Genomic DNA, 27,265 nt, shown 5'->3' on the forward strand with positions numbered 1-27,265 from the left:
TGGCAAGCTTTTGCTTTTTATGCCTTGCTTCATAAATTGGATATTAAATTCTTTTGAGAAATACAAAAGCAAGCTAGGGACATATAACAGTTCTTGAAGCAGAACACAGAAATCATAACATATAAGGGAACATCAAATATAAGTGAAATGCAAAATTCTACTTCAGGCTTAATTTTATTTACAAACAAGAAAAACATTAAATTTGGAAGAAAATAATATACTATACTTGTTCCAGAGCTTTTCAAACTCTCTTGATGGAAAGATAGCAAATGGATGATAGAAGACCCAGGAAATCCATATCTTAAAACATCAGGGGTTTTTACTAGCTGAGAGTTATTCTGTTGTACCCTCTTTCTCTCAATCATTCTTGCTAGCAACAAAAACCCCACTGTAAGTAAGTTAGTACAATTTAATATGCATCTGAATCAAAATATCAGTCAGCCAGTGCTGATCTGACTGACAGCCCGATGTATCAGATGTGAGACCACAGGGCTCTCTGCATTTCCTCCACTACAAACACTCTCTGCCTTTGCTCAGGGCAGGATGTGTGTCTGACCCACAACAAGAGGTCAAGAGTAGCAACTGTTCCCTTCTTGCCAGTACTTCCTACAAAGTGCTCCCAGCGCTAACACCAGGAGCACTTTTCATTCCCTCTGGAGCCTAGGAGCAGGTGGCTCTCCTCCAGGTGGCCCGCACCCAGGTGATCTTCGTTACATGAAGGAGGGGCTTTAAATTAGTGCAGGGTGTGTTTACAAAAGCCTTCTCTGCCTTTGTGACTCTGGGGTTTTCTGTAGCTTGTGCTGTTATTGCTGTACTCTAGAGAAGCAACATTATCTGGATAGTGCATGTGAAAGTACACCATCCCTAAGGGCTCCTGGGGCTATGGTACTGCTGCACCTTGATCTGGGAAGGTGGCTTTGAGTATTGCTATTTCCTTACTGCGTCTCAGGAGGGGGAAGAAGGCCACCTAGAGATAAGCTGCTGGCACATACTTTCCTGACTTATTTGTCTTGAAAAGTAGTAAGTGTCATGGAAAGTGTATAGGCAGGCTTGTTGTTTCTGTCTGGGCTTTCCTGCTGTGCCTTGTGTGCCTTTCCTGCCTGGCTGCATGGTAGAACAGGCTCACCTGTGGACACCCCATCCCAGCCTTTTGTGTTTCTGCCATGCAGTATGTGGGAATTCTGGTTTGTGTGTGTGTATTTCAGTGATACTGCTGTGGAAAGGACTAGCTTGACCTCCAATGTCTCTTTCCGAAAGAATTGCTACATTACATCTGGTGTCTCTCTGCTAATGGGCACTGGAAGTATTAAATTAACTTTTTGATGCCTTGTGCAGCTTGATTTTAACTTGCCCATCAAGCTGCTTTTTTTTGGCCTTTTAAAAATCTTCCTGAGAGGGGTATGAAATGTGAGTTATGTGGGGGTGGCATACAGCTGTGCTGTATAGCCTGGCTCTCTGATCAATCTCACAGTGTTAGAGGATTTTAGCTCTGGTCTATTGCTCTCTGTCTTTGTTAATGGCAACTGCCACGATGAGGAGAAATTCTTTCCAGAAATTCACAGCTGATGGATGCTGGCTTGACTAGAACCAAAAAACCTTTAATCATAATGGGTAATATACTTCATTTCTTGAGCTCAAATATTCAAAGCTGAATCTCAGTTGTCTCATACTTGTCTATAAAAATAAGCAGCTATTGTGGTATTCATTTGGAAAAAGTAATGAAAAGACAGTATGTCACATGCTTAAAATAGCAAACTAAAACACCTTTTACTTCTGTCTGCTTAAAATTCAAAACACAGGAGAAATAAACTCCGTTTGTGGTATGATTTATTTTTTAGCAGAATTGGATATAAAGCACCTGCAAAGTTCATCTTACCTTTAAGCTACAGTTATCTTTAAAAAGACAAATGTGAACTGATTGAAGGGGAAGAAATTATACTGACTATTTAGAAATTTAGGTTAGAAATTCTAGATTTCTGATTTAATTTGTGTGTACGCTTTCCGAAGTTTTTATTGATTTGAATGTTGTGTTAGAGAGGTAATAATTCCCTTTGATACTACAGACACTTGTTGTTGCAAAGCTCCTGTAATAATGGAGGATGGGTGCTGTTTATGTTGAATAGACTTTGTTAGTTTCCAGACTGTAGGTTTGATCCCTTAAAGAAAAATTTATGAACCTGAAGTGTGTCAGCTTCAGTTAGTGCTGCATTCACTCCTGTTCTTAGAGTGTGAGATAATGGTTTACTGAGTGAGAACCTCACAGCATGCACAAGCTTTCAAAATTAATTTTAAATATTCTGATCCTTTCCTTTCTTCAAGGTTGTGGCTTCCTCAGGCTCTGTGGAAATCTTATTAATGGAGACATATTGTTTCTCCATTTTTTCTTCAAATATCTTTGCAGCTGCTGAAAATCTCATATCTATGTACAGGTTTGATCAGAGTCTTTTGTCTGAGTAGACATACTGAAATAATAAAGTCAATTTTCATGACACTTATCCATTTTTCATTCAATATTAGGGGAAAAAAGCTCTTATTTTAGGAAGGCTATAATTCAGTTATTCCATGTGTTTAAGCAGATATTTAGGATGATCTAATCTGAAAGTCTGCCCACAAATGATCTAGTAGCTTTGTCCTCAGTCACCTGAAGTGTCTGTGTCACAGCTATTGGGTTAGCTTACTGTGAGACTTTCTATGATGTGTAATCTTACATCACATTAATGTTCCTCTTACTGAATTATGCTTGAAATATTGCTTAAAGTCCTCTCTCTGTATTTTTAGGCAATCTTAATGTCTCTGCTATCACAATGATTCCTCATCTGTTATAGAAAGAAAACTATGGAAGTAAGCTTTTTAGATCTATTTTTTTTTAATTTTGGAAATTTTATATATATTTAAAAAAAAAGTTCCTGAGCATTCTGTCACCAGAATGCTGTTCTAGATCTAAAATAATAATTTAATTATGTACTTAAGTTGACAATTTGCTTGGAATTCTAAATATAACTACTGACAGAAACAGTGACCTGTATGAAAGTAGCCTGTTTTGTCAATGAAAGTTAAAGAAGACCTAAATTTATTTCTTAAGGACAATTCCCCCTTTGCAGGCTGGAGTAGGACAGGTGCTCTTACCCTGTTCAGTGTAGCCACATCCACCCTAGTGAGAGTCTAGCAGCAGTGCAGCCCTGTTACCTCTTCCCGTTGGTGTTTCTGATGCTTCTCCATGGTCCAATTGAGGTACCAAACCTGTTCTTGCCCCTTTTAGTGAGGAAGTGTTTAAGCAGCTGGAGAGACAAGGTTCCAGCTACCATCTTTTTGCTGTGTGCCCCAGTCCTATAGCATTGAGGTGATGAAGAGTTTTTCCTTGGTTTTTGGGGAGGGAAGAAGGGTACATTGGTGCGGGGATTGAGAGACACAGACCATGATGTGCAAGCAAAGCCAGTTTATTACACTAGTCACCAGTATTTATAGTTCTCTAACTCCCACACAAAATTTTCCACTGGGACACCTTTGCCATATTCCCTTAGTAACACAATATTTTTGGTTATTGAGGCCGTTACATTCTTTTGTGCCAGCAATGTCCTTATTCCACCTTCTCTCATCAGAGCGGTCAGAGTGACTAGACATGACTTCTTTGCTTTTGTTCTTGCATTGAGTTTGTCTCTCCCATGGCTTGCACTGTACCAGAGCCAAGAGGTTTGTGGTGCTACCCAGCTCAGCTTCTGTAGCACTCTGCCACACATTGGGATGGCATTATCTCTGGATGCAGGGAGTGCAGGAGGTAAAATGAAGTGTCAAATGTTGTCCCCCATCATCCTGAATTGTGGATGGGTGGAATGTAAGAAAATAGAGATAGTGATGAAGGTAATCTCATCCCTAAGGAGTTACAGCTGTGCTAATTATCAAGCATTAAGAACAGGCCTGCTCTTAATAGGCCACAGCTAGATCCAATTAGGATGGGTATTATAAAAGAGTAGGTTGGCTGGTCGAGAAGTTAGATGGAGTTTGTTTGCTGTGCTGAGAAGAAGGAGGAGTCAGTGCTGTGAGGAGCTGCCCGTGAGAAATCACCAAGAAAGTACGAAACCTTTGCAATATGATGGCAACAGTGAATTGCTGTATTGTCTCCACATCAGTTTTCCTGGCCCTGAGTTGAGGGCAATATGACTGTCCTTTTCCTTTCCCATCCCCTCATTTTGGCTGTGGTAAGTGTTCAAGCTGTGCTGCAGCTGCTGAGAAGCCTTGATCCAGCCTGGCTGGAGCTGTTTGTGTTCAGCTCTCCAACCTCTGACAGAAGTGGCTGCATGCAGCAGGCAAGTGGAAGCCTCTTTGTTTAGTCAGGTACTGCTGCTGCAGTAGGAACTGACAGAAAAGGGAATATGTCCTTGGAAATCTCTGCTCTAGGGCATGTGAGCTTCTCCTTGAAGAGCTATATACAGCGCATTTTGGGGAAAACAGTCTCTCTTCTGTGCTTGTAAGATGAAAACATGAAGTCGTAAAACTCAGTGTAATCTTGTGTAGCAGGAAAGCTTTTGCTACAGCTTATCTTTGTTGAACATCTTTAACTAGTGTTTACCAGTGTGTTATGGGGAATTACAGATTTAATGAAGAATATCCCAGAAGTTTGCACAAGGATTTGCTGTGTAGAACATTACTTGAGTAAATGTTTCTGTGGGTCAGCATCATCTTTGCCACAGGAATTCTTTCATTTTTTCTTTTTTTAAAATCAGGTACAGGATGTAGCAGGTAAGGCTACCCTGTGTTTCTCAGCTCAACTCTGAGAGTGGTTAATGCCTTGCATGGTAAGGAGAGTAACAGGCTTTGGAGTTCGGCCAAACTGTCAGCAAATCAGTGCAGCTTTTCTAGCTGTGCAGGCTTGCAGTGCCAACATGATGCAGGTGCCCAAATGGCTTGTGGAAAAATCAGTCACCACCTGGTTTAGTGTAGGTGGCACTCAAGTGGATTGTGGAGCTTGGCTGGTGTCATGTGATGCCACTTGGTGCTGCTTCCAGTACTCTGCTCTAGCTCACCAGCCCCAAGGCACTCAGGCTATTGAAGCCAGACCCAATACTATACCTCAACCAAACTGATGGGTCAGTGCAGGAACAGAATGGGGCTCTGGTGTTCTAGCCAATTATCCCTACTGGGGATGTCAGCTAAGCCATGTCTGTACTGAAGGAGGCTGATCTGCTGCAGATATCTGAACTAGGTTTTCTGTTTTCCAAGTTAATTCTTCCAGGGTTTAACTATTCAGTAATATTAAGAACTGATTAATGTAGGATGTGCTAAGTAGCTGCAGCCTTAATGCAGATAACTAACAAATGTGAAAAGTGGTTGTTTTTCTACAGCTCCTAATAGCCCTCATCCCTGTTTGGCAGAGGCATCAGGCTGGCTTGTAATAGCTGTCTGTTGCCCTCTTTAAACTGAAGGAGTCTAATTATTCTTGCTCTCCAAACATATTGATTTTAATGTTCAGTCTAGACCTTCTCATTAAATACAAATGGTGAAGCCAGACCATTGCAAAGGTTAGGAATTAAGCTGCCTTTCTCTCCAGTTTTGAGCATTTCTTGTTTCAGGGGACTCAGCAGACATGATTTTAATTTGAAAATGTTAAGTTATGAGCTTTGCAGGGGGCAGATGCACACTGCTTTGATACTGAATGCCTTATCTGCCACTGTTTCCTCTTGTGCTTAGGCATGTACTTGACAACTAAACAGGAAATTGTTTTAGCAGCACTAGGGATGCCTCTCTTATGGTAGTAAATACTATTTCCCCTGGCACACTATTGTGGCACAATTAGTAGTGTGTATATACTGTTTTGTGTTTCTCTCAGGTTCTACACAAATGATGGTAGGCTATCCAAATGCTGAGCTTGAAGGATTTAATGCTGAGACACTGAGCAAATAAGCTGAGGAGAAATGTATTCATCTTGTTTAGGAATGAGCTTAAAGCATTTCAACACCTGCTCTCACAAAGAAAAAGTAGTATGAGGGATTTTGTTTATTTGCTTTCAACCAGAAAGCATAGCTTTTGGTAACTTTAGCATAAAACCCAAACAAAAGTATAGGCAAGTTAGACTTTCCTCCATCAAAGAATGATGTATAGATCCTGTTTAAAACCTGCCCTACCATTACTAGTTTCTTCTAACATTTGACACTTACCCATTTGCCACAGATTTCATCTGTCTAATACAAGCATGACTACACAGATTGTAGGAAACTAGTCATGCCCAGCATGTTTCTTTGACATTTGAGATGGTGCAGTGAAAGTTCCATATGAGCCTCAAAGACTTTATGAAATGCTTTCTACATCCCTGCCGTAAGACTGCATTTTATGGTAAACTAGAGCAGCAGCTGATGGATAAATGATCATGATAGATATACATGATCACAGTGGTCTGTATGGATCTAACACCATCACTGGGATGTGCGCAGGCCTCTCCTTTTGCTGCTGAGTTTCTGCTTGTGCATGGTCTCTGTGTGTCACCTTCTGCCACTGTGTGTGGCCAGCAGTAATTTCTTCTTCATGAGGTGCCAAATCCTTTAGCCAAATGGTCTCTATCAGTTGGACTTCTAGAGTGATTTCCTCCAGTTTATGCCAACCATTTACTGTCAAGTGAGGTATTTTGCAGTATTCTTTCAATGTGCCTTGGTCTTTTTATGTTTAGTACAATAGGAGGAATTTTTTTCACAGAAATAGCAATTATGCATCCTTCCCCATGTGCTTATTCCATAGGTACAAATATGCACGAGTGTTACCATGATATTTTTATGAAAATCCTTTTGATAGCATTTTCTCCTGAGAAGCTGAGGAGCCTCAGGAAAGAAATGTAAACAATAACTGTCTGCTGCTGTGAAATGCAACCTGTGCATTTTTGATTGGTCCATGTAGATTGTTTCTATTTAATAACCAATCAAAGATCCAGCTGCGTCACTCTCTGAGAGTCAAGAGCTCTTGTTATCATTCCATTCCTTTCCTTTTCAGCCTTCTGATGGATGCTTTCTTTCTATTCTTTTTAGTATCGTTTTAGTATAGGATTTTAATATAATGTAATATCATAATATATTAAATCAGCCTTCTGAATCATGGAGTCAAGACTCTCATCTCTTCCCTCATCCTGGGACCCTCGAACACAACCATACAACAGAATAAAGAGGCTACAAGATGACTATTTGCTTGAAATATGTTTATGTGCTGCATGACAGAGTTTTTTCTGCCCCAGGTCCATCCTTTTTTGGCTACAGTACTTAGCAGGAACCACTGGAAAGGACCAAAGAGATTCCTTTTTTGTGCCTTGGGAAACTGGATTAATCTGAAGGAAATGCTGCTAGTGCTCTACTCTGATTTTGTTCTTCTCTGAAGTGACCTTTCAGCACACATTGTAGTGGTCTGATTTCTTTGGAGGTTATTGGTTGATCAGTGGCTGGGTCTCTTTTAGTTGAGCATTCAAGGCTTTCCAGGAGCTCCCTATCAGCCAAAAATGGCATCAGGCAAGTAATGCACTCTATGTATGCTCTCTAGGGCAGCATGTGAAAGTGACAGTGGAGTGTTACTACTTTGCTCTTGGCAATTTTTTTCCAAGCTTTTACTGATGCTACTGGCACTTCAGAGACCTGATCTCTTTTCAGCACTGGCATTTGGGGGATTCCATCCTTTAGGAAAATGTTCCATGTAGGTCTTGTTTGCCTGGGAGTTATTGAAAATGGAGCTTAAACTTTGCTTGTGTAATGCTGCAGATAAGCAGACAGGCAAGTGATCAGTCTTGTCCCAAAAAGTTATACACAGGAAAGGAATTTTCAACTGAGCAAAAACTTGACTGAAATTTAGAGAAGGGGAAAAAAACCCCAAAAAGTTGGGCAGGTGATGCTCGTTTGGCAGTGCAGCCAGCCTAATAGGAGATGATGTTTGTGCTGTGGCAACCAGGAACAGGTGTTTAAATGCAGAGCGGGATGGTGGGAATGCCTTTGAAGGACAGAGGATGTTTTGCTGACTTCTGCATCAGATAGTATCTCTTTTGGCTGCTGTACAGGCAGAAAGTTATCTAGCTCAAGCTTTGAATGAGCTTTGGGTTCAAGCTGCATGCAGATGAATGCATGTGTTCTGGAATGAGATGATTCCATTCATCTGGACACTGAAGTCATGAACTTGGATGTGTGTTGAGCTAGTGGAAGAGAATAATACTTCTCTGTGCTTCTTCCCTTTTGTGCATCAAATGGAGAAATAGTTCTTTCACTTTCCACAAAACAGCAGACATGTAAGTTATTTAAGTATCTTAATGTGATTTTACACAGTGCTCTTAAAAAACTTTCTTCTGTACTTGTGTATCTTCTGGTAGTGTAGGAATTACTGTAACCCAGCAGGGTATTGATGTGTCTAATCTCCTGCTCTGCATCTGGCAACAATCATTAGCTACTAACTCAGGAGACAGGTAAAAATAGATGAAAAATCACCATGCAAGTAGTCCAGTGCTTCTTCACATAGGAAATGAAAATGCTTTTATTCTCTTGATGCAAGTTGAAGTAATCTCCTTGCAACTCTCAGCCTAGCTAGCATATCTGCAAATATTACTTCTGCTAAATTTTCAGTGTGGTTAACTGACATTCATATTTTCTGAAAAATCCCTTTGCCCAGGATTTTTCTCCTGGGAAGCTGAGAAACCTCAGAGAAAAAGGAAAACAGTTTTATCTCATTTGCTTCTCCTGTGTTTTGCTCCTTTGGAATGTGGTTAGAGGTTGTTTACCAACAGGTTTCATTGGGTTTCTGATGTGAATTGTTTGGATTTATTGGCCAATCAGGGTCAGGCTGTGTCAGGACTCTAGAGAGAGTCATGAGTTTTCATTTATTATCTCTTTAGCATTCTGCAAGTATACTTTCTATATTCTTTAGTATAGTTTTAGTATAGTATTGTTTAATATAACATAGTATCATAAAATAATAAATTAGCCTTCTGAGAACATGGTGTCAGATTCATCATTCCTTCTTTCATTGGGGCACCCTGCAAATAAAATAGTTAACTAGCATTTTTTCTTAGGAAAAAAATCTGTAACTACTTCTTCCTCTGATCAGACTTCTTGTGTGTTCTCAGAGAACAATTTCTTTGAATTTGTCTGTTTTTTTTGTGTGGGGGGGGGTTTTTTGTGGTGGTTTTTTTTTTTTTTTTTGGGGTGTTTTTTTGCCTCTGTGTTCCATCCCTCTCTTCCCTTCTGTTTCTTTATTCTGCTCCTAATGAGGTATTTTTGGAAGTGGATTACTCCTGGCTTTGTGATGCTGAAAAATACAGGCCAGGGGAAAATGACGCAAACCCACATTTTTGTTTAAGCTGAGGTTAAAAACTTCTGCACTTTGTTAGGCGAGGATAAGAAATGAAGTATGAAATGCATGCTTTGCCTAGTCTAATTATTTTTGAATAGATAATTTGGGTCCAAGTGCTAGAAGAGTGTAGGCAGTCTACTGCACAGTACATGGATCGTGCTTATAACACTAGTATGTATGTGAAAGCAACAACAAGTTCTTACCACTTGTTTTTCCCTGCTCTTATTTTATGCATGTTTAGACTGACCAAACTGGTCTGGAAATAAACTTGTGAGTTTTGATGTCCCAATTTGATAATAGATTAATATTTAAGGAGCATGTATGTCTCCAGAATTAAGTGAAGTTCATGGAAAAGTTGTAAAAACATTAGATCTGCATGCACACGTTTTTTTACTTGACTAGAGTGTGATGACCCCAAACCTTGGATTTGCCTCCCCTGGGATTATCTGGGCCTCCCCAGTTCCCTGTTGTCATAGACTCTTTGCTCTTGCTCTGTAGCATCCAAGATTTGTTTCTTAAAGGTTAAAATACAGTCCTGTAAATTCAAGTTCAACATTTTTAAAATATCAACATGGAATGTGATATAATCATGTATGATATTCTCGGGGTTGATGTGTCTGGTTGATAAAGGTCCCTGAGTTTTGTAAATCAAGTGGGGTTTGTGCTGTGAATTTGTTGTGTTTGGTCCTGGCTTTAGTATGTCAAGTTAAAGGTAGGAACTCGTGTTGCTGAGGAAGAAACAGGGACAGGACAAAAGAGCCAGGGAGTGTGTTACAGCCAGATAGTGCAGCTTCTGACCTGTGTCTGTTATGTGATTAACATCGCTCTCACTACACTTTTTTGGTGAGCAGGGAGTAAAAGCAGTAATCTAGATATTTAATTGCTCAAACTGTAAAGCAGATGAAACTGCATAATTGGTGTTATAAGTTGTTACTGAAGTGCTGTCACGAATGTCAAGAAAAGCGTTCATATTCTAACACAATTAAAAGACCGAGTTGTCACAGCAGTATCTGAATGCATGGCTCTGTAGCTCTGGTTGAGGACTTATGGTTTCTTTGCTTTATTGTGGTTGGAGAATTTAATTTTTCTAACTGTGCTTAGCATTTGGACTCATGGGGACTGGAGGAGGAACGCTTTTCAAATGTTCCTTTGTAGACTGGTAGAAGAATTTTTGTTGTTAATGTACGTTTCTGTTGAATTTGTACAGCACTGCTTATATGGAAGCAAACTATGGCATTTTGAGCATGGTACAGAAGATTGATATTGATTCTTCATTCCAAAATGGCTCTTTGAAGAGCAGTGATTTATTTAACACCTTTTGGTTCCTGATGAAGTTGCCCGAACAAGTTAAAATGCATGTTTTGTCCTAAATTTGAGGAGAATTGAAATCAGTATCTGCATAAACAACGGTCTCTGGCAAGTCATATATGGTATGTTGTCATGCTTAGTAAGGTTGTAACAGCTTATGAGACCTGAGGAGAAGCAAAGGACATGTGAATAAACAGACTTTACTACAGGCTTTGTAGTGCAGAGATAAAATAGTAAAGGAAGTGATAGTTAATTCTTTTTAAGACTGGAATAATACTGGGCTTTGTAAACCCTAGATGTCCTTTTGTTAGCTGCACACTCTCACGATTCCAACTTTCTACATAGTGGCTGTAAGCGGACTAATTTTCCTGTTGCCTCTCCAGCCCCAATTCGGCCGCGGCGCCGTTCCAGCCCCTGGCCCCGCCGGTCCCCAGGGCGCTGCGGGCGGGGTCGGCCGGCGGGGGGGCCGCGCTGCCGTTGCCATAGCAGCGCCCGCAGCCACCGCAGCATCCTCCGCAGCAACTTTCCCTCCAGCTTAAAAGCGAGCCAAGGCGGTCGCGGCGGCCGAGAGGGACGGGACGGGGCGGCGGAGGTCCATCGGCGGCTGCGGAGCGGCGGCCGCTGCCTTGTCCTGCGCCTGCGGAGCGCCCGCGCCCCGCCTGCGGCTCCCCTGGGGACAGCGCGGAGCCATTTTGCCGAGCGGGTGGGTGGAGGGTCCCGGTCCCATTAGGCGCCGTGTCCCATTCCCCCGACACCTTCTTTTCTCCGTTCCCGCCGGCGGCCGACGCGCGCTCCTTCTGCTTGATCCCGTCCTCAGGAAGGAATCGCCCAGCATGCCGATCGCCCACTTGCTGGAGCTATGGAAAGGGATAGAGGTGGAGCCCATGGAGACGGAGGTGAGCGGCAGCGGGGGTGTGCGGCAGCGGCGGTGCTGCTGGGGGAGGCACCTCGGTGGTGCCTCAAACCTCACGAAATGGGGTGTGATGAGCATCCATCGCCCGCTCTGGTCGCTGCTGAGGGCGGGGAGCCAGGCGGCGCTCAGGAACCTGTTGCCTCGCAGGCGGAGCGGTTTGGAGCTGCAGCCGCGGAGCCCGGGCAGTGCGGGATGTTCCGTCCTCTCCGCCCGCTCGGCACCGGACTCGGGCTCCCCAGCCCGGAGTACAGGGGTAGCTGGAAAGGAAAGAGCGTATACAACAGAAGGAAAACCCACAAAGCGGGCTGAGTCGGACTCAGGCTCACATTTAAGCATGAAGTGTGTGATCTGCAATTTGAGGCTCGAATAGGTCAGTGGAATTCACTTGGGTTCTGGTTACCCATTTGTCCATTACCTCTTAGCGTAAGACTGTGCTTTCCGGATCGTACTGGCAACCCGATGCTGTGATAATTAGCTGGCTGCTGTGTTTTGTGTGCTCACCGTTTGTCTTGCAGTGTTTTCATTACCTTCACTCTGGGGTTATCTTGTGTCAAGAAAGGCATCATTCAAGTTCAAGAAGTGTTTGGACAGTGCTCTCAGTCACATGGTGTGATTCTTGGGTATGTCCTGTGCAGGAACTGAGCTCTCTAATCCTTGTGGGTACCTCCCAGCTTGGGTTATTCTATGATTTTATAGTTTTTGTACTGTAACGGGACAGGGTAGGTTCCTGAGTATTTCTTAGGCTGTTGAGCGGTGCAAAGACCTCAGAGTATTTCAGGTCAATTGTTTGTAGCACAGGATGCACATTTGTAACGGACAGGTGGTAGAAATAGATGAATGAAACTTGGGGGGTGGGGTGGGTGTTGGTGTTTATTTTTTAACCCCCCCCCATGCTATTGTTTGATTGAAATACTGTAAAAGCGTTTTGATGAGAGGGAAAGATGGGAGTGTGACTGAGCCAGACTGGTTATAAAGAACACAAAACACTTGACTCAAAAGGAGTTGCTGAACTGCAGGAAAGGTTTCATGCAAGGTGTTAGTTTGTACATGTAAACAATACAGCAGAAGTGATAATGTGATGTATTATACCAGCACAGATCATTCTGGAGTCCCTAGGTTAAAAAAAAAACAACTGTGGGGAGCTTGCTTGCAAAGGTTTAAATAATGTATTTCTCTTCTGAATACTGTCACTTGTTCCACTTTGTGGGATGCAAGGAATCCAAGGGCTAATAAACAGGTTATAGCTGGAAAACTGTGAATTGTTCCTGATTTTGTTTTAGAAGTCAGCTGACACCTTGTTAAATCACTTTCATAATGAGAAGACTTGTATGGCTATATTTATGTGAACAGTTTTCTGCTGAACATTGTAGAAATGGTGCTCCCTTTCCAAGTCCACCTTTCTGTTGACTGGTATTCAAAGTGCATATACATGCTTGGTTTTTTTTTCTTTCGCCTTCCCTCCTTTCTAAAATCAGTTTGGGTTTTTTTGTGTGCTCAGTGTTTTTCTTTCTGGCCCAGACAGAAAGCACTTCAGTCATTGCTTTTTTCTGTTGTCAATTTCTGGGAAAATCTCCCGTAGATCACAGGGTAAATCTTGCACTAAAGCCCAATATACATTGCGTGGAACAGTGTCATTGTATTGCTACCTCTTTTGCTGTAGAGACCTACGCAGACCTTTCTTTCAGAAGAAACTGTGTGGATCTCCTTACGAAGGATAAATGACCTATTGCAATTATAGTTAATCAGATGTGTGGGTTTGTAGGTTTTGGTGGTGCCTTTTTTTCCTTTCCTGCTTGAAAGAACAGGATAACTGAGCTACATTGTTCTATCACTTCCTGAGATTTCACTTACAAAAAGTTGAGGATTAAAGAATTGAAGGCATAAACTCCTGCAGTTTAGATGAGAACAACAGATAAAACACCATTTATTGGCTCTATTTACTGCTGTCTCTAAACGCAATAAAGATATGCTATAACTTTAGACAATTTTAGATCATGCTGTAGATAGAATTGGTAAAGTATTGTTAGCTCAAATTTAGTAAAAGTACATAGAAATTAATTTCATCTCTTGTGGGCTCTTGTCCATGAAGACATTTTCGAACAGCAGAAACATTTATTCTTTAATGAGCTGAATGCAGCTTAAACACTAGTGGTCGTACTGATTCAAGAGAGCTGTCAAGGTCTCTGAATCTGTGTGGGATAAAATGTTTTCATGATTGTCTGCAAGTTGTTCTTTTTCATGGAAGCTTTTCACAGTTAGTAGACAAGGAGGGAGACAGTTTAATTCCTTTATGCATATGGACCTCTTTCTCCTTCCCTTCCTTAATGCCAAAAACCCTTTTAAAACAGACATTTATGAGTGCCTGTGCATGACTCAGGTGAATGACTTGCAGATATTAAAGACAGCTTTTATAGTAAATCAATCACTTCATAAGGAAGAGTGCATCAAGGGCATGTTCTATATTATGTTTGTGTAAAGGAAGAATAGGGTGAAATACTGCTCCTTTCACCTGTTGACTCAGGAGGTTATTAATTCTGTTTGACAAGTAAGCAAGAAAATTGGGATATTTGCTGATCTAGAATTTCTTTGAGAGTAGGCAAAGCTATCGATCCCACTCAAGCTGGAATTACAGCCTTGGGAATATTTTTCCTGGGAAAGGGTTGTGTGATCAAGCTCTGTAATCTTTCTACCTGTTTTCCAAAGGGTTCATCACTTAATGATTTTAGGTAAGCATAGCATTTAAATGGAAGCTGCGTGTTTAGAAAACTTGCTCATATATATACATGCATATTCTCACTTCCCAGTAAGAAATAATGTTCCATTTCTATAGTTCTTTTTAGTAATAATATTTTGTTCTTTATCAATTCTATGACATATGTGTCTTCAATTATTCATCACCAATTTTAATAGTTCTTTTATTGTGCTTTCTTCTCTTAACATTTTGTATATTTTGGAGAAAGCAGGTCCTTGTGGATTCAAAGGTTAATTTACCTGTGCAAAGTGTGAAGAATTGAACAAACCTATTATAGTAGGATAAACTGAAAGCAACTTAACTGTCTAAAACTAAATTTACTAGATCTTGGCTTAAAATTGTCTTTCTTGGTAACATATATTTACAGGATTTTTCTTCTATTTTCTCCTCTCTGTTTACTAGACGGTAGTGGAAGATGCTGCCCTGGATGAAGAACCAGTGAAAGAGGTAAATCAGCTGATTCATGGATCACACAAATGTTAACACATTATTATAATATCACCTTCTGTCTTAATGAAACAAATTGTCTCTGGTACATATTTTCCAAAGGCTTGTAGCTGTCAAGATACAAAGCCAATCAATTTTTGGCATCTTATTGCAAGGTCCAGTGAGGAATAAAAAGTGTGCTCAGCTAGAGGTTAGAGAACTTTATCTTGCAGAAGTTGGCCATGCGTTCTTTTGAAGAAAGAGCACACAACTTTTTGAGGTATATAGCTTTCCTACAGTGAAGATTTTGTAATGACGTTAAAAAGACTAGCTGTCATATTAACAAGGTTTGTGTATTGTAAATTGTGCATAAATTAATTCCATAGACTATTAAATTGAAGTCATTACTGCTTGATCCCTTGGCTGGCTCTTCCCCACAGCAAGACTGAGCTAAACCTTTGCATCAAGTTTATCAGTTGTTTATATTATTTTGTTGCTGTCCTATTGTGCAAATTAAGATAAACAAATCCAAACCTACAGGAAAAGGTAAGTCTCAGAGTGTTTAAATGCCAAATAAGTCACATGAAGATATAAAGCAGGCAAGGTCAAATCATCATTCACTATTATGATAATCTGAGGGCAAAGCTTGACACTGGTCCCATTTGTCAGTGCAAGGTGCTGCTGGTTTCTGTAGAGTGGCCTAAGGGGGGTGCTTGATAGATCATCAGGCTTTTGCTGATGTCCAAAACAAAGTAGACTGAGTCCCTTGAGGACTGAAGGGAGGCTGCAAAGATGCATGTCTAAGTAGCCACCTTTTGAAGATCAACTTCCTGGTATCTCTTCCTCCTTGAAATGCGACTTATTGATGTCTGGGTTTCTGTGCAAGGATGTGTTTTTTGTTAATTTTTACTATGTTAAAAAGGCATAGTTTAACCCCCTAATGATAGGAAGGAGGAAGAAATCTCAGCTTTGAGCTCTGAAATTAGTGCAACTTTCAAATGGCTTTTTTTCCCCTTCCATTACCGTTTCTTAAAAAGAGTAGTTAATTACTCTTTAAAAAGCTTGGGGAAGAAATTACATGCAGGTGGCTTGGCTCATCACTTTTTTGGAGGCTATGGCTGAAGATAAAATTTCTGATTTGTGGGTTTTAAGAGGACTTTTGTGAATATAGCCTTCGTTTCCCAAATTAATTTAAACCTAGTTAATTTTCATTAGGGATGCTTCTTATAATTTTTAAGTTTGAAATTTGGCAGAAAAAATGGGACATAATGACTGCTTGTACAGAAACCTTAATCCTGTGTTCTCATTTTCTGATGTAAACATTGCAGTGTGCATTTTAATATCTGCAATGGTGTTCCCTTCTGACTTTTTTTCCTCCCTTTCTCTGCTGCTGCCATGCTATTTCAGCCCTTTGCAGGCTCAATCTGTAAGCCTCTTCCATTTCCATGGAACTTGTGTCCTGCTGTAGTGGTATTGTAAGAAAGATCAGTCTACTCCTTAGGTGACTGACTGATAGCTGTACTGTGCCCAACCACAAATAAGTTTTTTTTGTTGTTGAGAGACATCGAAGAGTGACTTAAGGAGTGAATTTAAATCATGTAATGCAATTGTTCATACCTGCTTAAAGGATGTTTTTATAAATTACCTGCTTTAGGATGTTTGCCTCCTGTTTTTTATCCCACACTGTGTGGACAAATGAGATGGTGGTAAAATGCATTGTAGAAATGACACTTCTCATTGTTTTCTGAGATCTGATTTTCCTGTTGATGGATAATTTCTTTAAATGTCTTGGGGGCGTAAATTAATGGGACTGTTGGATAGAGCAAGTGTTCCTGAAACACATCTTGGCCTTACAGCATTGTGTCAGCTCTGCTCTAGAATTGTCACCCAGATTACTGAGGGTTGCTAGCAGAGCTTTTTCCTAGGATGAGGAGCTTCCCACAGATCCTGTTTGTCCTGCCACAAAAGCAAGTAGATTAGTGGATGGAAATTTCCTTTAGAGGATTTTTTACTCCTGCAGCAGTTATTGCTTAGACTTGTGGGATGCAGTTTTTCCTTAAGAGGTTCTTTTTGACAAAATGGCCTTTTCTTGATTGAGAAGGATAAGTCTGACCATCCGTGTTGGTTAGAGGCCCCAGCATATTTAACGATGATGTATCTTGTGGTCTAGTCTAGGTCAAGGTGTTCACATTCTATCTAAACATCCTTGAAGGTGCAGCTGGCAGCAAAATTCTTTGTCACATTTTTCTAAAATAATGAGTATATGTGCAAAACAGCTCATAGTCCTTTGAAATCATAGCATTCAGAAGCTATTTTGTAACATTACTTTGAGCTGTTTTACTCTTTCAAGGGAATTTGTATGTCCTAGTTCAACCATTGCATGGGGTTGTAGGGGGAAGTAGAGCAGTGGAAATGCTGATACACAAACAGAACTGCACAGAAACTGAAAATGGCAGTACCTAGGCTTACTCTTAACTCCTGTGCAGTTTCCAAAGATATGCAACTTCTGCTGATAGTGTGTGCACTGGTGAAAATGTGAGTAACAAAACTGGAGGGAGCAAAGGTGGATGCTGTGTGTGTAGCTCATGACAAGCACATGGTGGCAGAGTCTGCCACCATCTATAGTGAGGATATGAATTTATTGGATCTTCAATGAAAGATCGAGTTTCTACAACTAATGGCAGTAACAGCTTGTGTGATACTTTTTAGGAACTGAAGGAAAAGGGCATTGAATGATCACAATGAAGAAAAGATGAAATCTGCACATCAGTGGAAATACTATATTTGTTGCTATAGTACAGTTCTCAAGATAATAAATGTTCATGGCAACATAGAAAACTGATGTTGGAAGGTGCCTCTGGAGGTCATCTTGCCCAACCTTCCCTGCCTTGCTGAAAGCAGTGTCAGTGGTGGGGAAGTACTTGGCACTGCATCCAGTTGTGCCTCTACAAGCTCTCTGGGACCCAGTTATAGCATTTGATCACCTTAAGAGGAAAAGAAAACATTCATGTTTAAAATTTCCTGTGTTTTGGTTTGTGCTCACTGCCTGCTGTCATTTCACTGGCAACACCATTGCAAAGAGTCTTTTCTGTAACTTTTATTTTCTCTCTTTGGGTATTTATATATGTGAATAAGACACATTCTCCACTCTTTCCTTGTTTCCTGCATTGTCTTCTTCAGGGGATACAATTCCAGCTTTCTCAGAATCTTTTTGGTAGGTCAGATCTGTTCCTCCATTGTTTATTTTTGTGGTGATTCACCTTCTCTTGTTCTAGTATGTTCATGTCTTTTTTTTTTAATATTAACCCAGAAGAGGGCATCATTCCAGATGTCTTAGCAGTGTTGAATGGAAGAGAAGGGTCATTCCACTGGTGTGGCAACACCTTCTCTAATACAGCCCAGAGTGCTGTCAACTTTCTTTGCCAGCTGACTCAATTAAACTTCTCCACCAGGATGCCCAGGTCCTTCTCTGCAAAGATGAATTCCAGCTGTGTAGCCCCTAGCCTGTAGCAGTGCATAGGTTGTTTCTCTTGAGGTACAGAACCTTGCATGTTCCTTTGCCAAACTTTGGGATAATACTGTTTGCCAATTTCTTCAGTCAGTGAAAGTCCCTCTGGACACAGCTCAACTGTCTGATGTTACCAGCTGTTACTGCATTTTGTAACATCTGCAGACTTGTGTGTGCTCTGCCCAATCATCCAAATGATTAAGGAAGATGTTAAATAATCCAGCGCCCAGCTTCGATCCCCGGGGTATGCCAGTGACTGACTCCCAACAGAACTTTGCGCTGATCACAACCCTCTGGGTATTGTAGTTCAGTTTTTGACTCATCTCACTGTTCATTTATCTGAATCAATCAGTCCTTTATCTGTTTGTCTGAGATGATGTAGGAGACAGTGTCAGAAGTCTTACTTGAAGCCTGCACCCTCATTCTTCAAAATGGTGAAGGCTGTCAGGTTGTTTAAGCACAATTTTCCTCTTTGCAAATCTATGGTGATTACAGCAAATAATTTTCTTGCCATTCATATGCTTGTGAGTTCTTTCTAGAGAGATTTGATTCGTCGCCCTTTCAGGTACTGAGGTGAAGCTGACTGGCTTGCAATTTGCTAGATCTTCTTGAAGAGAGGAACTGTCAAAGCAAGGGTGCCCCTGATGAAGGGGACAGAATGATGTGTCTGACTCTATCTTATCAGAAGGCTAATTAATTACTTTATTATACTATATTACATAATCTAGACTGACTCTGCCATGCACTCACTCTGCACAGAACTGCACTCATCTCCTGAATCTCTCATGACTGTCAGCCAACAGTCCAATACATACACATTCTAGGCCCTAATCGGCCAAGGAGACAAAACATCCTCACTTTGGGTAAACATACTGCATTCTATTTTGGCACAACACAGGCACAGCAAGTGATAAGAATTGTGTTTTCCCTTTCTCTGAGGTTCAGAGAATGTGAATCTCAGAAGTTTTCTTGGGAAGAATTGTGCCTTTCTTTTCTCTATGAAGAGAAATGTGGCAACAAGGAACTACATCCTTTCTCACACCTCTCAAGAAGCTTTTCCAATTGCTGCGTGTCTTCAGAGTACTGAGAGTGGCCACACAATTATATTGGTCAGTTCCCTCAGCATTAATGGGTGTATCTCATTGAGTCCCACATTCTTTTTGCAGGGTATGTTGTGTTTGTTTAAATGCCCCCTAACCTGACCCTCCTCCACCAAAGCCAAATCCTTCTTTCCCACCTTTTTTTCAGGGGCTTAGGAGTCCTAAAGCCTCAGAATTACCGGTAAAGCTCAAGACAATGAAAGTACTGTGTACCTCTGCTTTCTTGTATCTTTTGCCACCATATCCCCTTCCCCGCTCAGTAGCAGGACCAAAGGGATTCCTTTTGCTGCTACTAGAACTACAGCAGTCCTTGTTACTCTCTGCCTCTGTCACCAGATTGGTGACATGGGCTTTGGCTTTCCTGAAACCATCGCTATGCTTAATAATCTTCCTGCTGCTCCGGGACACCTCTGTTTCCTCCATATAGATATACTTCTCTTGCATGTCTGAGGTTCTTCAGATGCTCCTTGTTCATACATGCAGACCTTTGCCTGCCTTTGCATGATTTTTTTTTTTTTTTATCAGGGTGGCCAAATCCTGAGCCAGGAGGAGAGGTGATCCTTGAAAATGATCCAGCTGTCCTGTACCCCTCTTTCTTCCAGGGTCATCTGCTGTGGGATGCATCCAAGCAGGTGCCTGAAGGGAACAAAATCTGTTGTGATGAAGTCTGCAATTGTGATCTTGATTTTTGATTTGCTTTTTTGTCTTGGGATCTTTCGTTTCTTTTCAGGATAACTGCAAGGAAGACTGCTCTGGAACTTCAGTCTTGACCAGTCTTTCTTGTTTGTAGGGATCAGGTCCAGCAGAACAACTTCCCTTATTGGCTTGTTCATCACCTGTATCAAGAGCTCATCAATGCAGCAATCTCTTGGATTGCTTTTGATTTTCAGAAGATACCAGAGTGGATAAACTGGATTCTTTGAGGATTAGGATTTGTGCATATGAGGGTTCTTCCTGTTGTCTGAAGAAGGCTTCTGCTTTTTCCCGGACAGGTTGTCTGTAGTAGGTACCTGCCACAGTGCTGGGCACATCTGTGCTAGCATAATATTGAACCACTGGCAGCAGCCTCTTTCAAAGGGGCTGGAATCATATTCAACTACAGAGACATAGGAAGTGCTTCTAGGTTGGTTGTTGTGATTTTTCACTAGGATTATGTCAAAACAGCTTAAGCAGTGCACACCAACACTAGAGTTGCTGGTGTATCTGTCTCATGAAAACAAACAGCAGTGAACTTAAAGCAGGTCAGAACATTCTGATTTCCCATTAAAGAGTTGCTTTTCTTGCAAAGTTGGAGCGGTGGTTGTTGTTTTTTTTTTTTCCCAGTAGTATCTGATGAACTTTCACTTGTCTCCCACATCAATTAATTAAAGGTCTAAATACGCATGGTATGGAGTGTTCAATCCATTATAAAACTAGATGTATGTTGGTTATGAATTTTAATAGTAATTATAAATGACTGCACAGCGAAGGAACAAAAATCTGCATCTCTGTGGTTGAGCTTCTAGGTCACAGGTTAGCATGTGTATTGAGGTCCTTCAAACAGAATAGCTTTAGTTTTCTACTGCTTTGTGAGTTGTGTCTTAGTTGTCAGGAATGATCACCCAACACAAGACATTTCTGGGTATATATGTTTACACATTTACACATACAAGAAGTCTGTACCTTATTTAAAAACTCTGCCTGCAAAAGGAGATTTCCTTTCAGGGAAAAGCAAATAGGAAGCTTCTCATCAAACGAGTGGTATGGCACAAAGTGTAGAGAAGTACAATTTAGTAATATGGTGTAAAAAACTTTTGAGGAGGGAAGCCTGGCTTGGGTTTCTATATGACAGCAACATGTTTACTACACATACTGGGTTTTTTCCTTCCTCCAAAAAACCAAGCAACCAAACCCAACAACAAGCAAACATTCAGAATTAAGGAAACTTGTTTAAGAAAAAGGTTTGAAGTAATGAATTTTTTTTTTTTATCAAGTAATGCTTTACAATCACAGTATGTAATTTTAAGTTCAGATATTGTGCTACACACCTTTCTAAAAGAAATATTTGTAGGCACCCTGTCTGGGATGACTTTTTTTCTCTCTTATACAAATAGACATTCAGTGAACGCAAATGCAGGCTTGGACTAGACAATTACAACCTTGCATAGATTCTTACAAAATTGCATTGGTGATGTATTTAAGAAACAAATTATTTCTCTTTTCCACATTCTTTGAGCATGTTGTAGGTAGTGGTTTTTTTCATTAAAAAAAAAATCCCTAGTATTTAGCTCTTACGAAGGATTTGGTAGGTAATAACATTTGTAAATTGATTTTTAGAAACTGTTTTAATTCCCGAAATGTATTAATGTATTAATACAGTGTGTATTGTATAATACTTTTAAAAAGAGTACATTGCTTTGGAATGAAGTTGATTAGGCAACCAACAGAATATTGGTTTCTATTTAACTCCGTAAAAAATAGTGTATAAAAATGTATGTCCTTGATAAAGATTAAAGGTTTTTTTGTCATTGACTTTGTGTGACTAAAATGTTAGAGGAGACAGCTGGGTAGTGGAATGAATGAAATGTCTCCTCCTTCTCTTGCACCCTGGAGCCTATGTTCAAAATCCCAGCAATGAAGGGGAAGCTGACAGGGCAACAGCTGTGCTACTCTTATTGAAATAGAATTTGGTTACTTCTGATTCTTTGTAAATTGGTTTCTTGTTGTCACTGTCTCAACTGAATTAAAACAGACGTAGAGGAGGTATCAATATAAAAGGAAAGCCCATAATTTTTCTACTTTTTCTTTCTCTGTCCCTTTGTATGTTTCATAAAGCAAATAGAGACATAGAAGTCTTTCAATTTTGGCAGTAAGCAGTGTGCAGAAAAACTTATTACATTATCTGAAGGACTTGTGACATTTGAACTTAAACATATAAGTTTAGCAACATTTATATATGATATCCCATTCACATTACACTTTTTGGTTCTAACTGTTGTTTTTGCACTGTCACTGTTACTTTTTAATGGTGTGCTGTTATGGCTATGATGCATTAGAGAGAAGATAACAGCACTTTAAAAAAAACTTCTTCAAAAGCTCGTGAACCCTTTCCAGGAGTTTTCAGCCCCTCTGGCTCTCTGCAGCCTTTGCTAAATGCTGCTGTCTGTGGTGAATGGCAACCTTCATTGAAGCTATTCTGTCTGCGGCCAAAGGGTGAGAGATTCTGTTTCTTAGAAACCTGTGTCTTTCAGAAGCAAAAATGAACTTTGTCTCCGTATCTGTTGAGACCCTAAATGAAGGGCTTTTAGCTGGTAGAGAAAATCACTGATAATTATAGTTGGCAGCAGAGCTTCCCTTGAGATAATAGCTGATGCTCTCTCTCCTATTGAAGTGTAATTTCTACATGTGTTTTCCTTGATGTTCTTGAACCTTTACTGAATCAGGACCTTTGTGTGATGGTGATTTCATCTCTGTTCCTGATACTCCAGGAAGTGCTGATGGAGTGGGGTGGTGCAACCTGCAGGGTTCAGGGACAATGCGTGGAGGGTGTGGGTTTTGTTGGTGTGTTTTCTGTTGTGTGTTGGATTTTTAAGTTTGCAGTGTTTAGCGACAGAACAAACAGCTAGGCAAGCAAATGTTTTTTGCCAAGTGGACACTAAAATGACCAGCTCTGATTTAATCAATTAGACAGGACATGTATGCACAGAAAATATACTGTATTTGGAAGCTTTTAACGTAAGTGTTGCAGACTGCACTGCAGCTGTCACAACTGAGCAAAAGTCATGCTGAACAGGGAAAAGAGGTTCTGACAGTATTTGCAAGATGTAAAATGCTTCATGAAATTAGGCTGCTCGATTTTGAACAAGGGTTATTACTTAAGACAAATGAAAGTTCATCTGGGGGAAGCTATTCCCTCATGAAAATAATCTTACACCGTAATGGCTGTTGGTGCCCAAGAGTGTGCTATCTGTGAGAGAATTGTGTCATCAGGAGAGATGAGTCACTTGGCAGTCCCTAGAGTCAAGGATAAATTGTTTCTGTGATGAGTATGGTGCCTCCTCGATAGATGTGTGATTTGAAATGGAAACAAACTACAATTTACATGCAGATGGTTACAACTCTAGGGTGAAAAAAAAAAATCAATTTTTCTTAATTACAATGAATTTGTAATTCATTTTAGAATTATTGTACTTTTTTTCCTACTAGATTACTCTAATTTTCTTGCTCACTGTGATTTGTTCTCTCCTTAGAACATAGTGTTTTGTATTGAAATGAGAGTTATTTCTTTGAATCATCTACTCTTCTTTCTTGCTGCTTTCAAGGTTAATAAATATATTTCACCATAAGGAAAAGTAATGTGACAAAGAAGCAAGATGGGCACTGTTATTTTGGAAGAAAGTCTTCCTCTGACTGCTTTATTCCAAGGATTTAATAGGAAAAATCAGTAAGGATCTCTAAATTGAAAAAAAAATTAAAATATATTCTCAAATGGGCATGGTTAGATACAGAAGAGTTATGTTGTTATAGGAGATGTTAAGCTTCCGTTTCTAGGTAATGTGCTTCATGGTGCAGTTTATTTTTTTCAAGACTTGACTAGTTTTCCCAGCTGACTGGAAAGGGATCTTCTGGTAATAAATTACTCTGGCTGCATTTTGAATGACAAATGATTTATACTTGCACTAGTTTTGTGTTTATAGAATGTGTGATCAGTACTCAAGCATGCTTATTGCACTTATGGTTTCACAAAGATTATACTGACATTTACAAGTAGCATGTGAAGTATTCAGAGCAGCAACAAAACCAACACTGCATGAGTTTCGGAAGTCAAGAAGGAAGGCAAATTACCTCTTTGTGTCCATCTCTCTGGGAGCCCCCCAGGACCCCCAGCCAGCCCTGACTCAGCAGACAGTGGGGGGACACTCTCCCGTGCCCCAAGGATGCTGAAGGCAGCTAGGCTAGACATCCTTGCAGCAGAGGAGATGCTAGAGACATCGGTAGAGGATAAAAGGGCTAACTCTTAGCAGGGGCTAGTCCAAGGTTTTATTCCGAGCTCCGGGGAGCTCCCCACCTCAGGGGGCCTCCTGCTCAGGATGCCAAGATTACATTTTAAAGGAAGGTGTGAACCAAAAAGTAGATAAATTTGCTGACCAATAAAAAAACTTCAGGTATGAAAACTTAAAGAATGGACATTTGGGATAGCGTATGGGGTAGTACTTGGGGGGCTGACCCCTGGCCTCTGACTAATCACTCGACGACTTGGACTGAAAGCTCTAGATAGAGGGGATGGGATGCTGAGTGACTGACAGAGAGCCAGGGCAGGGATTTGGGGATGATCTCAACAAAGGAGAGGGATTACACAGGGAGAGGCAGGGGGTACAATCAGGGGTAAACCATTCGGGAAAAATAAGGGGATAAAAAATCAAAACCATTACAAAGTATAAAAACACACTACAACATCTCTTCTCAGGCACCTGGATGCTTAAAACTACCAGATGCTTTGTCTCATTCAGCCTGTTATTTCTGAGAGGTGGCCACAAAAATCATGTTGTGTTTCACCTCAGTGGAAGAGGGCTGCTTCAACACCGGTAAAGTGTGGGGCTGTATCTAAAGACCTGATGTCTAGGGTTGCAGGTGGATGTTTTTACAATAATGTGTCTGTGAAGTTAACTGCAAGTTCCCAGCTGTTCAAAACTTTGATCCAGCATCTCTGTAGGATTCCTAGTACATATAGGTTTCTTGAAGTGTAGGTATCATGATCAAATGACCTCTTTGCAATTACATGAGGTGGAAACCTGAAGTCTTCTAAACATTTCAGTTTTGGATGCGAGGAGTTTTGTAAATGACAAATTTTGCCCCTGCTCAGATTTGTCTCATCAAAAGTGAATGTGGATTGCTTGATTGCTATTTTAGTCTTTATTTTGTATATGTTTTCTCCCTTTTTGTGTGAGATCAGTAATTACAGTGGTTACAAAACAGACTAAACAAACTGTGTTTGTTTAGTCTGGTCTGGGAGTTTTCTTTCTGATAACAAACATCAAACAAAAAAAGAGAAGGAAAGTATAGTGGATTCCAACTAGCATTCACATATACGATGGATGATTGAAATACAGTCTATCTCTTTCATTGGTGTCTTCTGTTATTTGGGGTGGTCTGGGTTTTAGGTATGCAGATTAGGCATTTTTATTCATATTTAGCACTTCAACAGATAGTGTGATCCTTTTGTACACTAGCAACCACAGTTCTCACCGCCAGTAACCAGTAACTGAGAGGTCCTCAGTATTTACTAACCTAGAACTCTTATCTTTTCAGTTCAATTACCAATTTTCATCTGAGGTGAAAAGGTATTACATACATTTAACAATATTTCTTATGGAAGCAAACATTGCAAACAGAACTGTGAGCAGTATGGTGCTGTTAAAGCAGATATACTCTTCTACATGAGACCTGCTATTTGAGTGGATTGCTTCCTGGTTTGTGCTATTTATCATGCATGTTTAGTTGGTATAATCTCCTGCATTTTCTCATAAAAAGTCTTCTATTATGATGAACAGTCTTGAGAGACTTTTGTACAGTATATATTACAGCAGCTTTTAATGTGTTTTGCTTGATTTCTTTTTTAAGAAAGCTAATGGTTGTGAGTCACCCTTCCTATAAAGGAAGCTGTTACAATAGAATTAAACTGTGTTAAGTAATGTTTTGGTTATGTCAGTGAGCCACCTCTGAGACTGTCATCTGAAAACTGTTTCTGAAATCCTGCTTGAAATGCTGCAGCAGTGCTCTTGAAGGCTACTCTGAGCACTCTGTGCAGCTGAATAGGCAGGGCATGGTGAGGGAGCTGTTATTTATTTATGATTTCAGTTAAAGTCTTTGAAATGCTTGCTCTCTTCATCTCTTTCAAGTTAGTTTGGGAAGATCCTTAGAAAGGACAGTGTAGCAGTAGAGGGCTGACTTCTGTTCCTAAAATGAAAGCTAGAGCAAGGGGATGCTTCTTGAATCCCACATTCCTATCTGCAATATTCCTGACTGCACCTGACACAACAGGGCTCTGAGGTGAGGTCTGCTTAGAGCCTGTCCTGTAGCAGCACTGCAGAGAAGCTGTTTGCAGAGGTGGAGATGATGGGTTTTCTCCAGAGGGAAGTTTTCCTATGGCGGCATCCTTTGGGCTGTCCTGCTTGTCAGAAGGAGCCTTGGTCTCTTAGCCCTGTGGTTGCCAAGGAAGGGCAGGGCCCTAACCCAGCAGGGCTGTGTGCTGGGTAGCTTGATGCACACAGGTGTTTTTGAGAGTTCCTTTTGAAACAGCTGTCTAGGTTCTCCACAGATCCCTAAAGTGGTCTCCTGTACTGTTAGCAGCCAAATATTTGAAGAAAATGACAAACCTGAATGCCTAAGTCAGGTATGTATAATGCTGTTAACTTTTAGGAGAAAACTGTATTACTCATTTCTTTGGCATTTGTTAAGCTATAGATTAGATGCACAGGGCACATCTGACCCAAAGAATAGTCAGAAGATCCGTCAAGGTAGGAGGTTTGTGGTGTGTGTCTGCATTTATAGCTGATTGGTTTATTCTCTTGAATTTCCTGCTGTTGGTTTTTCCTAGCCTGACATAAGGTTTTGTCACACTTCAGGGGAGGGGAAGGTAGCCCTGAAGCTCCAGAATATGCATATAGTTTCACAGAGAGATTACCTCTGGAAATGGTGCATGACAAGCAAGGGTGACAGTCTTGTTGAGTGAACGGGAGATTAATGTAGCTCAGAGATCTGAATGGTATTTGTCAGTTTGCAGTGTGTAATTTGTTTACTTCTGTAGACAGACAAGTGATCAAATCCTATAAACATCTGATTCCAGTATCCAACAAATATTTAAGCAGTAAAGCACAATACTAAATAAATATGACTTGATATCCAGGCTTGATGCATATCTTGTATAACGTTGCTGTGGATGTAAAGGTGCAAGAAAAGGTGTAAGAAGGTGATAG

At 40.6% G+C, this 27,265-nt stretch overlaps 1 protein-coding gene across 3 annotated transcripts in view; it reads left to right on the plus strand.

Moving 5' to 3' along the window:
- Positions 1-786: 786 nt before the first annotated feature.
- RPS6KA2 (ribosomal protein S6 kinase A2) overlaps positions 787-27,265 on the plus strand; it is a 294,786-nt gene continuing 268,307 nt past the window's right edge. The window contains exons 1-3 of one of the 3 annotated variants that reach the window (XM_064414035.1): positions 11,120-11,314; positions 11,429-11,507; positions 14,679-14,723. In XM_064414035.1, coding sequence (XP_064270105.1) covers positions 11,445-11,507; positions 14,679-14,723 — 108 coding nt within the window. In that variant the 5' untranslated portion in view covers positions 11,120-11,314; positions 11,429-11,444. Of the gene's footprint in view, positions 886-11,119; positions 11,508-14,678; positions 14,724-27,265 lie in introns of those variants that run through there. The other 2 variants (XM_064414038.1, XM_064414034.1) reach the window with 2 other exon arrangements.

Source organism: Passer domesticus, chromosome 3, assembly GCF_036417665.1.
Source record: "Passer domesticus isolate bPasDom1 chromosome 3, bPasDom1.hap1, whole genome shotgun sequence".
NCBI lineage: Eukaryota > Metazoa > Chordata > Aves > Passeriformes > Passeridae > Passer > Passer domesticus.